Below are 14,237 nucleotides of genomic sequence, written 5' to 3'. Positions count from 1 at the left end.
AATGGAGTAGCCTCAGATTTTAGCGGTTGTAGGATTTGTCTTTTGTCGTTGGTAAAAAACCACGAGTCACCTTTGAGAAAATATTTCTTTGGTCTAACAAGACAAATGTTGAGTTTCTTGGACGTCCTGTCTGTTGTAAAACTAACTTATCATTTCAGAAAAGGAACATGCAGCTAAACATGGTGCCGGAAGTGTGATGGTTTGGGGCCATTGCTTTGCTGCATCAGCACCTCTACGATTTGTTGAAAAATTTGCATGAATTGTGCTTTCTAGCAGAAAAGCCTGAAGGAAAATGCCGAGCCATCATTTTGTGACCTTAAACTCAAGTGAACTTCAGTTACGTAGCAGAAGCAGGATCCAAAGCATAGCTGCAAGTCCACTTCTGAATGGGTAAAAAAAAACTAAATCAGGGACGTCAAGTCACTGGTCAAGCAAGTGGACCGGAGCAGTGTAATGCATGTATTTTTTCTCTCCCTGGTTCAACGTACCTGGATCAAATAATAGCTCATTAGTAGGCCTCTGCAGAACATCGACATGCTGAAGAGGTAGTACCAATACCAGAGAACAAAAACATGCAGGATACTTTCTTGACTCTGGGCAACTTTTAGACTATATGAAAACCAAATTAGCATAAGGTAAGGTAGTACATCTCAGTTAATGTGACATATGTTCAGGTTGGTTTGGTTCGTTTTTTTTCTCTCTAATAAATGAAGTCATCATTTAGGCTCAGGTATTTTTTGATAGATAATAAAATGCATGCAGTGACCTAATACATTTAGTTATGAAAATAAAAGGAAAGGAAACTGAAAAAAAATCATGGGGCAAAGACCTTTTCACAGCCGATTTGATGATCAATTAAATACTTTTTGTACATAACGAATAATTGCAACATTCTCCATTTTGAAAGGAGAGTTAATATTAAAAGCGGCGTCAAATCAGATATCTGTGACAAAAGCAGCACAGCATTTCAGATGAGGCTGAATTGGTTGTTTCAATTGGTTGAAACAACCAATTTCAATTTAAATGCATAAAATCGACATGCATTAGTAGAATTTGGTTTGTGGGCCCAACATTCTGTGAAGATCACCTCATTCCGTTCCTAAACGAAGTTTAATTGAACGAGCTTAAAATCAATCACTGATACGTGGTTATTATTTTCCGAGATGTTATTTGTGAACAAACTAAACTCAAAACGCAAACAGCTGAACTTGAAGCATCACGTTGTAACTAGTCAATAAGATTTTATTTAAAAAAGACAAAACTTGCAAATCCCCCTTTTGTTTAAAATATTTTAAAACTCTCCACAAAATAATCTAGCATTGTCATCCTTAAAAAGCAAACAAACATTTTAGATATGGGCGGTATTAAAAATCAAGCATTTATGGGAGACTTCTAATGGTTTGGGAGATCTAAGCAGCTGCTTCTTTCGTTTATGCCTTGGGCCAGTTCTGATTTCGAGTCTGCTTACGTTAATACTGACTCAGTTATCAGCTTTGCGGGTTTTTTTTTAATGTTACCTAAAACGCATACTTTAGGTTGTATGGCTGTGATATTAAGTAGAGACCATTAGTGCAACATTGCCTACATATCCAGAGTTGGGATATTTAAGTGAGAAAGCCTTGGGCTGTTTTTGAAGTATTCACCGCATACTGCCCCGCTTATCCGAGGCAGCTGTTATAGGTTGCTGCATGGAAAACGGTCCAATCTTTGGAGTGGGTTGGGATGCTCTACAGAACAGGAACGGGAGGGGAGGGGTAAAAAAAAAAAAAAAAAAAAAGTGACTGAATCCACCTCTCTCCTCCCTGTGACGTCGCTCGGTGTGGACCCGGGGTACGCCGCTCTCTGGTCCCGTCTCAGCTCCGCTCAGTCCACCTCACCTGCCGCCTCTCAAAGCTGCGGGGGAGACGCGCGTCAGGGTCCGTAGGGCTGCTGCTCCGAATACCCGGCTTTTTTTTTTTTTGTTCTCTCTCTCTCCCTACTACTACTCCACGCCACTCGTCTTGTCCCACATTGTGAGTGAACTGTTTCCACACTGCGTGAAGAGAGCAAGGACAGGAACCGGTCGCTAAATTAGAAAACAAAAGGTAGCAAGAAGATTAAAAAAAAGAAAGGAGGGAGGCAGAGAAGAAGAAGAAGAAGGAGGAGGAGGAAAGAGGTCGCTGTGGTCCTTCTCCTTTCAGCAGTTGCTGAATCTCCCACCGAGAAGATGCCGAGGATAGTGTGCGTGTTGGCAGTTCTGGCTGCGGGGCTGAGCGCCGCTCACACCAAAGGTACGGTAGGTGAAGGGCAGCCTGCTCCGGGCTCAGCAGCTGTTGGTATGGATGTGTGCAGAAAAAAAAAAAAAAATGTCCCTCTGACACTGATAACTCCCTGCTGATCGTCGCTGATTGCTCTCCGATTCTCGATAACATCTCTGCTCTATCCCTGATCACCAATGGCATTTCAAGGTGTTTGCTTTATCTCCCGCAGCTTGTCTGTGCTGCTTAACAAGGTGACCTGTTTTGGTCCAGATCTGCTATCTTTGATACATTTACTGCTCACGTTTCTGTAAGTAAGAGATGGATGTTTGAGAAACGCTGTGTTATTCAGCTCAGTAGTGCACGCCTGCAGGGCTTCCCTGTTGTTTGAGACTGATAGGTGGAGTTATGTAGGAGGAAAGCAGAGGATGCGAGGCAAGTTCTGATAAAACTGCAAATATGCTGAATTGAGTTTTTTTTTTTCTTTCTTTCTTTTTTGAATATGCAAGCTTTTCTATTTAAAATTTTGGAACATCAGTGGTGATAATGTAGATGTGATGAGCTAGATGCCTCTTGGTAGTTGGGACAATCCAGATCAGGAAACGTTAGGAAATCTCTTCCCTAAAAATAGTGCTGATCAAAATGTGACAAGCACACAGAGTGAACTTAAAGATCCCCATTTTTTTCCCCCCCTTGTTGTGCACTAGCTGGTGCTTAAACTTTAATATGACGTGAATTATTAACGTCCGACTAATCCGATTAGCTCACACAAATGTCAAAACATGAGGAGAGTAGCGCCCCCCCCCACACCCCCCACTCCACAAAGCCACAGTCATACAGCAAGACAACATCCAGATGTCACAACTGTGCATCTCACTGTTGGCACTTTCTTGCTTCACTTGCTGAACTAATTTTAGTCCTCACCCACCCGCTGCTCAGTTCTCCAGTGAGAGTAGCGTGTGTCGTGGGTAAAGCTGCTACACGTGGCAACAGGTTTGTGCTAATCAACTCCCCTCGGACCCCGGATGAGCTCTTCTTCTCTCTCCGTGAAATAACAAGTTGACATCTGTCAGTTTCGTCTGGCAGGCGCAGGAGACTCTGCAGCTGCAATAAGCTGCTCATCCTCCCTGACACAGCAGCCAGCCTCCACGGGTTTATTGTCTGCGTGAGGAGGAAAAACAGATGGAAATAGAGCCGCTGCAGGCTGTGTGACCTGGACAAGAGGTCAGAATTTTGCCCCACGTCCACTTGCAGACACCCAACAGGATGACTATAATGTGCTGTGCTCGGGAATAAATTGATGCATCGGCTGGCTGCTGCCTGTTAGGAAACCGATAGAGTTACCCAGGTAACTGTTTCCAAACTGTTTGGCCTGGAGTAGTAGAATGAGGCACCGATGTCAAGGTATACTGCAGCTTCAAGACTACATTTTCCATCATACTTTTCTCACCGTTTCAATAACTTATAAAAAAGCCCTGAAATACTCCGATTTTTATTTCCTGCAGAAGGAAACAGTTGCTACACACTGCCAGTCGGCTGGCTGAAAGAATAGAACCGAAATAAAGTAGAAGCTGCCTTTCCGTCCAGCAAAGGCGAAATTCAGTTGTAACAACAGCCTTAGATATACAGATTGACACAAAAAATTATTAAAGTGTTCAAAACTATATAAAAAAACCCAGATTAGAAAAAAAAAAAGAACCTACTACAGCTTTTCCTCATAAAGCGCTGCAACTTTTAGCTGAATGCAGACTCGGAGCAAAACAATGGGTAATCTAGTTAGGGTGCTAATAGTAAAAATAAGTATTTTATTTCTAGGGAATTGCATTTGAAACAAATACCAAACAATGCAGTACTTTAGAGGTATGGAGCAGCTTATAATATAGCAGCAGCATTAAGAATAATTGTTGCTTTTCTGTTTTGATAAAAATACAAGGTTTTGCAGGGTTTTTTTTTTTTTGTTTTTGTTTTTTTATTGTGAAATTTCTTGATTCGGGCAGGAAACAAAGTATTCTCTGCCGGTCTTAAAATCAGCGATGAACAGCAGATTTTAAGACTGCTAGTAGAATGAGGCACCGACGTCGGTCAAGCAGCAGAGCTTTAGCATGCTCTGCCGCTTCCAACAGGTGATACTGAGTAAGTTGGAGTCAACCGCCGCCTCGCTACCAGAGCAAATAGCCTGACTAAGAGATCAACTAATTCCAGCTCAAAGTACGTGTTATTCTATAAAGAGCAGAACGACTAAAATGTAATGTTCTGTACAATAAGCACCATACGTTGAAAACTAAGATTATTTTTGCTCATTTTTGCTATGTTTCAAAATATTACATAAAAATATTTTCAGAGCAGGAGAATTCTTTTTTTTTGTTGTTGTAATTATTCATGTTTTTGTTTAAAGTTTTTACTAAATTTACCAATACCAAGAAAGTGTGGTATTGTTACTGGAGGCTCTCATACCATGAGAACCTCACTTGCTGCTGTCTGACCACAACGATTCATGTTGTGGAAGGATTTATTATGTTTTCCACCCAGTGCTTGACTGTGAAGTAAACAAATTACTCCTGAGCCAATGAAGGTGGAAAAACCAGGCGCGCCACAGTTCTAATTGATTCCCTGGGGCCACTGTACAGAGCAGTTAAAAAAAAAAAAAAAGCAAACCAAAACAACAACAAAAAAAACGAGCCCGATGTCTCCAGACTGTCTATCTGTGGCTATGTTGGTTCTTGCAATCTTCCTCCAGTCCTGTTACAGCTGACAGAAACAAGCCATTTCCCATTTCCTCCCACTGGAACCGTTTCTGCATTCCAATATTTTTTATTTTTTATTTTTTTAACACGGACTGAAATAGAACATTCATGTCATGTGCAGGAGAGAAATCTGACTGTGGTGCCAATAAGCGAAGCTGTTCTCCAGATAACTTTGAAGCGCCGCCACTCCTGTTTAGCCACCGTCTCATTCCAGGAAAGCGCAGAGCGGATGCGCACGTTGCTTTAATCACCGTCGCCGTGGAGTCCCTCCATAACCTTTTTACTGCTCACAGGCAGAGCATTCATGTGTGTGTCTAGATACGTGTGTTCGCCCACTCCTGAGTATGTGTTGTCGGTAATCAGAGCTTGAAGCTTCAACATCCCTCCGTGTGAGGGTGTGTGTGAGTGATAGAGTGCATCCAACATGGTGACAGCCGCCAAGTATGCAGAATTGGGCGAGGAGGTGATGTCGTTTAAAAAGGAATTATTGCCTCCACGGATGCATGCTGCGGCTCAAACGATTTTGCCGGGACTGAGCGTGTCGCCGCGCGGCGGGGAGACTCTTTTGGCCACGAAGCAGAAAGTTTTCTTGTCTCTTGTGTCTCCTGTCAGTGCTGCCCAGAGTCCAGCTTTTGTGTAATTCCAAGCAATATGACCTCTGAATTTAGATAGCTCATTACCAGCAGTGTATTTTAATTCTGCTTCCCACCATAAGACTCTTTGTTAGTGAGACTTCTTGTTGCTGCTTTGTTACATCCAGATGAACACACTTCACATTTTATCTTGTTGCCAAGCACGGAAACGGCTAGGATTTTATTTCCAGGCCTGTTGTGGTAGCAAGCTGCTGGGACTCTGACGTCCCACAGTATAAGTTCCAGGATGAATTGAGGCAGGTTTTATAATTTATACCTCTCCATACGGTATTGTACGTGTTACATGGTGTGTAAGGCGGTGCTATTGTGAGTGTGTGTGAGAGAGATAAAGCAAGTCGAGGTTCCCATTAGCAAATAAAAACGGGGTGTGGGGGGGCAAAAAGAGGTAGATTTATGCCCCCTCTTTGTCGGGAGAAAGTGCATTATAGAGGCACTCTATAAATCCTCCGACGAGGCTGTGACGCGGGACGTGGCACAAATCTCGTCCGGCTCATCCCGACCAGGGGATGCGGCGCTCGGCGGAACAACACAGATTTATTTACAAACACTTGCTTTCTCCTCCTTTGACAAAGCCCGGAACAGCCTTCTGCCTTTTCAGGGCAAGGAGAGCTTTGCGGCTGCTGCGTCGGAGCTGCTTCAGGCTGCTGATCCCCTCACAGATCTGCAACTATCAGAGACAAAAAGTAGACCCAGGGTGGATGAGTCAAAGCGGAAGATGGAGGGCTTGCTCAGTCCTCTGAGAGCTGATGCTGAATCTGTTTTTATACTTGTAGCAACGGAAGAAGGGGGAAAGTTGTTCACTGAGATTCACATCAGGTTCACATGAGAAGAACAATTAAATCTGATTAAACTTCAGATATTTAGTCCGCTGTGCTGCTGATTGTTAAAATGAGTGTGAACGCCATGGTGCGATCCAATGAGCTGTCTCGGGCTTTCAGAAAGAATGTTTTAGCAAGTTTTGTGTCTGGTAAGATCCTAAAGCAATCTGAAATCAAGTCCTTTCCTGTACAGAACACAGTCTGAAGGTGGAAGACATTCAGAAGAAGTATGACCATAACCAAATCTACTTGTCACACCAAGTCCACCCTGAGAGCAGGCGAGGATCTGCTAAAAGAAGTTTCCAAAAGCCTTAATGGAACCTACCTGGTAGTGTTTGTATGAAAGTTCATACCTATACAGACACTAACTGTTTAGGTGTGAAATAAGGAAACATTTGCGCTGTACAAAAAATACAAATGTTAGACTCAAGTGTGCCTGGAAGATAACAGACAGAGACCAGGACTTCTGGTATAATAATCTAAAATTAAGCATCAGAACAGAGGATATGTTCGCATAATTCAAATACAGCAGTCCAGGAAATGAACCTAACGCCAGCTCTGAAGCATGGAGGTGGAAGTGTAGTGGCTTGGGAATGCTTTCCTGCAGCTGGCTAACTCACGGTCACACAATCCATCTTAAATCCTACCGTGTATCAGAGGCTGCTTGGAGAAAATGTAGGGCGTCCTAACTCTTTGCTTAGCTGGAAAACACATTTATGCTGCTTTTATGGTAGGTGGGATGAAGCCATCTGCTTCATAGTGATGTACTGGTTGTGCAACTTGACTGCAAGCTGTGTGAAATACAGAAAATACAGAGCAGTGCATTGTCATATAAATTAAACATAGCATTAAATCCAAGGCTGACTAAAAATATTATTGTACTCTACCATCACAAGATTAGAAAATATAATATTTACAGTGAACCACAAATAAAGTGGCATTTTTCTGAAAGCCTCTTACTGTCATTTGCTTTGTGGTCGTATCTAAGGTTTTCCTTTTTTGTGTGTGTGTTTTTGTGTGCTTCTTACATTTTAACTACTACCTCCTCAAATGTGGAAAGTGGGAGAGAAGGAAGTCGCAGTGGGTGAGAGCATGTAGTTCAGCTGCTGACAGAACAGGGTGCACCTTGCAGTAAGTAGGTGTCTCATCTTTACTTCACTTCTTTTTCTTCCTTTGCTTCCTTTGAGTGGTCACAGCTGACCATACTTGGCACCAAATGTTCAAGCTGCCGAGACCCATTGATTTGGCCCACAGACGGAGAGAATGAGAGTGAGAACATTTGATCACAGACGAGACAGGATATTTTTTCTCTTTTTTTTTTTTGTATTCGCAGTATCATGTTGGAATCTCAAGTGTCCTTAAGGGAATCAGAGAGGTTGGGGTAATTGGCAGATCAGGGAATGGAGAGATGAGATCAGGTTGAAAGGTCAGTTCTAAACCAGAAAAAAAAATATATATATTCTAGGAATTTTGCTTGAGAGAATATCAGATGATCAAAGCTGCAGTGTTTCTTATCTGTTGTAGTTCAAATAAGTCTTGATGGTATTTCAAAACTCTATACACAGATATATTACTAAAATGATGAAAGTAGGATATCGTTGTAAGCAAATATTGACCATTGCAAAACTGAGTACACTCAGACCACAGGAGTAATGAGACGTCATGGATCAAGATCCCACAATATTAAACTGCCAAAATATTTTGCAGAGTGCTGTCAGAGGTTAGAATATGACCTTTATCTGGTGAAATAAATGTAGACCACTTTTACCAGCCTACAGATAAAGTGAGTCCTTCTAAGCTCTTATTTTGAAATACATTGTTGCCAACTTGAATGGAGCGACTCCTTTTCAAAAAAGCGACTACCAATAAATCTAGCAACTTTTTATGTTATTGGAGACTTTAGTGACAACATGTGAAAGCACCAATCGTCCTGCAGTTGCAGCGAATCGATTAGTGTTGCTGTGAGTCCGAAGAACTTACAGGTGGTCAGTCTGACCAATGGCAGCCTCGTCATACAGCAAACCCAGCCTGCAGTCAGAGCAGAGAGGACACCCGCTTCCATTAAGGATTACAACGGATGTATATTCACTGAAACGTTTTTATTCACTGAAACTGCTGCACTAAAATAAAACTAGATTTGATTTATGCAACCTCAGTCAATGATTCATCTCCTCCGCTGTGTGCCTCCGATAAGTGTCTCATTTGATACTGATTTATGTACATTAGATTCAGGCAAATAAAACATTTTACACAGTTTATTTGTAATTCTAGACAGGGTATTTTTTTAATCACATTTTGTCTTGCCAGCAGTGAAATTCCTTTTTTCTACTACCAGGATCAAATATGACCAAATATGCAAATTAGGAAACTACATCACCAAGCAATTTTTAGAAGAGCCCATTGCTATTTAACTTACTGAGGAGTTAGCAACAGTGAGTAGCAGAACCAACTATGAAAACCTGGTCATTACTTTTAATATAGTCATGATGATAAAATAATAAAGGGTCGTAAGCACTGTTTGAGAAATGGTGTAATCATTAACTGATGACATGGTTAGGGCTATAGCCTCCTGGTGCCAAACTATAGAACTTCTTTTGTTTTTTTAAATGTTTGTTTCCATGATTTTAATAAAACACAGCAGAACAGTAAAAGAAGCTTAAGGCCTAAATTCTACATCCCACTCTGCTCAATATGTTATTTAAACATCAATGAAAGAGGGAAGATCTCTTTCATTGATGTTTTTTCCCCTATATGCAGGACACAATTCTTCACTGATTTTTTTGGGGGGAAAATATTGCAATTTCTTTTTATTCTCTTCGAACCTATTTGCTCCTCTGAGGCTGTTGTGAAAACCTGATATATCTGAGGAGATTGCTGCTCTTGTACGGTGGGCCCACTTTGTATGTTGTGGCTTTAAAATCAATCTTGGCTGCATTTAAGCATCTCAAAATCTAAAATACTTTGATTAATCAAACCAGCATGAAGCTGGATAATTTCATTGTGAACAGACAATCTTGAACGCACACAGCTAGTGACTGATGAAACTCAATTGTGTTTTTAAAAAGTAAACATTTTCAACAGTAGACTTTTGCAGTGGACTGAAGTATAATTTGTCATCTTGTCTTGGATATTCAGTATGGCATGTCTCCACATAACCAAATTCTCTCGACAGTTAAGTTTTCTTCCACTGTTTAGCCTTAAAGTGAAAGTCAAAAAAACTATAACAAGGAGAATAGATAATTACGTGTAAGTAGTTACTCTCAGCTCAGTGACTTTACTTTAATCACTTGTTTTCACTGCAGCATGTATAAATATGTATATGTTATCACTTCACTGCCACTCTTAATCTCCACTTCTCCACATTAATCAGCTCTGTAAAGTTGGCAGAAGTGCCTTTCCGCTCTCTAACCATACTGAATGCACTCTTAAGAGCTCTGCCAGACATACAAGAGACTCCTTCTGCCACCTTCTTCAGCGCTTCTTTAATCCATTTGTTCCCGCGCTCCAATCACTTAACTCGGGTGCAATCTCACCAGCGGACTCTCCGCTGTTATTCAGTATGCGGTGATGACACATGAAGAGAGACACACATGGGTGTAGATTGTAGAAACACACACACACACACACACACACACACACACACGTACACACTCGCTGATGACTAGCGGAGGGTTTACTCTGACGGATAGCGTCTGACCTGTCGCTGTACAACAGCCGGGCGTGGCTGACCTCCGAGAAAATGATCACTGGGACAAGATGGAGAGAATTGCAGGTGCTGTGAGAGGAGGGTCAGGAGAGAGAACTGAAGATCTTTGTCTCGGTGACTCATAAATCTTCAGACTTAACAAGTGGGGCACACTGAGTCGAGAGCAGGCTCCTTGAGTGGACAGAACAAGAGTGGGCGACGAATGTAGATGTAACAATTTTTGGTCTTGTTTATGGCTGTTTTGCCTGTAACATATTATGAAATATATGTTATAAATTGCTGGATGTGACAGCATATGTATTGTCATATGTCTTGTTGAAGTAACAGTTTAATTTTTTGGAAGCCGCTTGATGCACTCTTTGGCCTAGACTTGTTGCCAGGAAACGAGTAGAGATTTAAGGACGCCATTGATCTTGGCAAGACAAAAGGCTGTACAGAAACAATAACTCATTGTTTTATGGTGAATATTTTATTGACTGAACGAGTAAAATGTCATGTCAAGTAAGCATTAAATATGCCCTATTTGTTCTTTGGAGAATCACTTTTACAAATTTGACAAGATCTTGGGTCTTTCCTGACATGTTTGAGATACGCTTTTTGCACGATCAATTAAGAGAACAACTATATTTATTACTGATAATTCTATTCAAGATAAATATATTTTCAATTTGCTTTTCACATAGGGAATATGGGAGTAACAAGATCTCATGGCACAAGATCTCACACTATTAAATGGGCACAATATTTCTCATAGTAGTTGAGTCTGACTCATGTCCTGCTGCCCAGGGCCGATGAGGATTTGACTTTGTCCGGTGAGGTTAAGTGTTGGCTATTTAGCAGTAGGCTCATGGACATCAAGGTGAGCCCTGTGGGCTTCTAAGTAGCATTGCTGTGCCAAAAGAATAGGCTAATATATTTTTATTATAGTTTGTTTTGGACAACTTAATAATGGCTTGTAAGCATTCTTAAGAGTAATGCTCCAGGCTAATGGTTAACCACTAACAACTATATTCCTCTGAACATAAAGTGATTTTAATGTCATATTTCTGTCTTCCTTAAGTCCTCCAATGTTCAACTTTCTATTTTGTTTTTCCACAATGTATTCATGTTTGGTTTTGGTTGCTTATCGTCAGCTGAGGAACATAGCATTATTTTTCACCATTTGAACTTTAATGTAAATTATAAATTGTTTTCAGTCCTGTACAATAGTCTCATACATATTTGTTGGATACTCCAATGATAATCTGTGGATTTTCTTTGTCAGTTTAACCTTTTAATAACTATAAATATTTGACTGGTACTGGTTTCGGATAATTTGGAGCACTTGTTTCAGACCCAAAAAGATAATATTTTCTCCATCAGTAAATGCACCGTAGCTCAGAGCCACCTGATTTCTTCTTAGTGGAAGTGTTACTGCAGGTACAAGACTCAAACCACACAATTTCAGAAGCAGTAAGATGGTTAAAAATGGAGCAAGAAGAAAGCTCAGGCCTGTAAGAAATTATGTAAAAAATGAACTGCTTTTTTCTCATTCTGTCTGGTATGGAATTTTTAGGAAATTTTGAAGTTAGTTTAGTGTTGTTTTCATGTTTAATTTTTCTCCCTAATCCTGAAGTTTTCTTGATAATAATGTTGCATACATTAGTCATGTTTTCTCAAGTCCACATATCCATCCCTCCTACAGCCCAAAGTTACTGTTCATTCTGTGATTGAACAAATACCTGTCCCCTGGCTCCTCCAATCAAAACATCTTCACTGTTTTGTCCTCCAGTTTTCGGTCACTCCTTGCTGGTTCCTCCTGTTTGTGATTGTTGAAATCCTGTCATGCAATAAAACTTTAGATTTTTTTTGTTGGTTTTGCTGCAACTATAAATAATTAAAACTCATAGGATTAATGTTGGAGACAAATGTTGAATGTTTTTTTATCATTATTATTAAAGACATCTTTGGATTTACTGCAGTTGGTGTTGCCAGTTTAGAGTTTTACAAAAATCAAAGATTAGAAAAGGGCCACAAAGTTCTAGTGCTTCTTTGGTTACTAAAAACAAACATGCGTAACCTCTTATGTTGCACAGGAAGCCAAATATTGATTGAATTTATGCAAAGGTTGTCTGTGTTTCCCTCCTGAACCTGTTATCCCCCAGACCCAACCTCAGAAAAGGGGGAGGATTTGTAAGAAAGTCATTAAGAATGTATTCCTTAAAGAAAGTATTGATTGCAACAGATACAAATTAAACTTGGAAAATTAGACAGAAAGACTAAAGTTGCATACTTAATGAACACTTATCCACAGACTTACACTGATTGAATCTGGGGAAATGCTAATGCAGTGTCAGTGCTAAAGGCAGTAACGTATTCAGGCCAGCTTCACGTAAGCATTACTTCTCTTCTTTAGTACTTTTAACAGCGTCACACATTCCCAAGTATGAATGTATAACGCCATTAGAAGCATGAGTACCATGTATTTGCTAAAGGTTTGAGGTTCGATACAAACACCTTGGTCCTATTAAATGCTAGTCTGTCACTGGGCTCAATTTCAATTAATCCATCCATTTCCCCAGGAAGCCAACAGTTGCCCGTCCATATGCTAGTCATTTACAGGCTGAGCGGGAGTTTACTGGAAGAGCTTACCTGTGAAATCACACCATTCATTGGCTCATTCTAACTCGAATGCTTTCTTATTGACTCACACATATAAACCTCTTGCCAAGATAAAAAAAAACAATTTTTTTTACAATTCTAGACGTATGCACTTAGTGCTGAAGCTTTTTTCCTGCATGTGACACGATTCGTCTGTGGTATTCAGTAGAGGGTTTTGTGAGTTTTCGTCAGCATCCCTGGCGTCAGTCCAGCTTGCACGCAGACGCTGCAATGTCTGCCACTCTTCTGCATAGGGTGGCCACTGGAGAGGAGCTCTAATGAGCTTTCACCTGTTTTACTTAACTGTTCTTTTATGCTCACATCAAAGGCCTGCTTTTTATAGTCACTGAAATAAGTAGAAATATTTATCTCTAAAGCTAAAAGAGCAGGGTGCCAAACACTTAGAAAACATTTAGATTTACACATTGTACCATCAAGGCTCCGAAGGCAAGATTTTATGCGAGAATGATGCAGGTCGGGGTTGTTGAAAGGCTTTGCAAGAGGCATCTCCGCTATTGTTTTTGACAGCAGAGAGTGTTGCTTTTATCCTCCTTTTGAGAAGCTGCACATTTACAGAGAATCTCTTGCAACAGGCGAATAATAGGCCCACACTAAGCCAATGCTATGTGCTGTCCTTGGTCCTGGAGCGAGCCAATGACACTCAGCAAGGCACTGCTTGAGTGGAACTATCCATTGTGCACCGGAGTCTTTGTCCTCATGCCAGACAGTGTGAGTGGGAATTTGCATTATTTGGAGGGATGGAGCTGTATGGGAAGGCTACAGGGACCCCACAGCGTGTTGTGGTCGGGATGTGGTGGAACACGGATGAATGAGTGACAGATGGACGGGCAGAAATAACAGAATGTTCTGCTGCATGCGTGTTTTCAGTGTTTATAACATGTAGACTGGAAAATGGTGAGAAATGATTGTGAGACTGAATCAACAGATTTTCAAACATATTAGTGCCAAAACAAACTGTGTCAATCTCTCATTATGCACAGATGACTTTGCAGCTTCCAGCAACTGCTCACATGTTGTGTTTCTGTACAGTGTGTGGGGAAACTTACTGCCTGACTGCGATTCTGATGTTAGAGTAAAAATAACAGAGCTTCAATTTATGGCATTCGGTATTTACATGTTAATGATTCAAGATGGTGTCATTGTTCTTAAATGTACTTAGAGTAGCCCTGGTTTTTCTAGGGTCAGGAAAGCGCAGACCAATTTGCTCAGCCTAACAACCTGGTGTTGGTTTCACAACCCATATACTTTCCTACATTTAACAAAATTGTGTCCCACAAACATTAATGCATTTTCCTGTCATTTATGTGACAAACCATGGCAAAATGGCACATAATTGTGAAGTTGAAAAAGAATTAGAAAAGTTATTTTACAAATGAAAATCTAAGCAGCTTGGCATGAACTGAGCTTCTAACCACATG

At 40.7% G+C, this 14,237-nt stretch overlaps 1 protein-coding gene across 1 annotated transcript in view; it reads left to right on the top strand.

Moving 5' to 3' along the window:
* The first annotated feature begins 1,795 nt into the window (after positions 1-1,795).
* The window catches only part of LOC103474938 (calsyntenin-2), a 280,107-nt gene continuing 267,665 nt past the window's right edge, over positions 1,796-14,237 (top strand). The window contains exon 1 of the mRNA XM_008426222.2: positions 1,796-2,270. Coding sequence (XP_008424444.1) covers positions 2,207-2,270 — 64 coding nt within the window. The 5' untranslated portion in view covers positions 1,796-2,206. The remainder of the gene's footprint in view (positions 2,271-14,237) is intronic.

The sequence above is a fragment of the Poecilia reticulata genome, linkage group LG13 (genome assembly GCF_000633615.1).
Source record: "Poecilia reticulata strain Guanapo linkage group LG13, Guppy_female_1.0+MT, whole genome shotgun sequence".
NCBI lineage: Eukaryota > Metazoa > Chordata > Actinopteri > Cyprinodontiformes > Poeciliidae > Poecilia > Poecilia reticulata.
The sequence above is the reverse complement of the archived record's forward strand: the minus strand, read 5'-3'. Positions and strand labels throughout refer to the sequence as shown.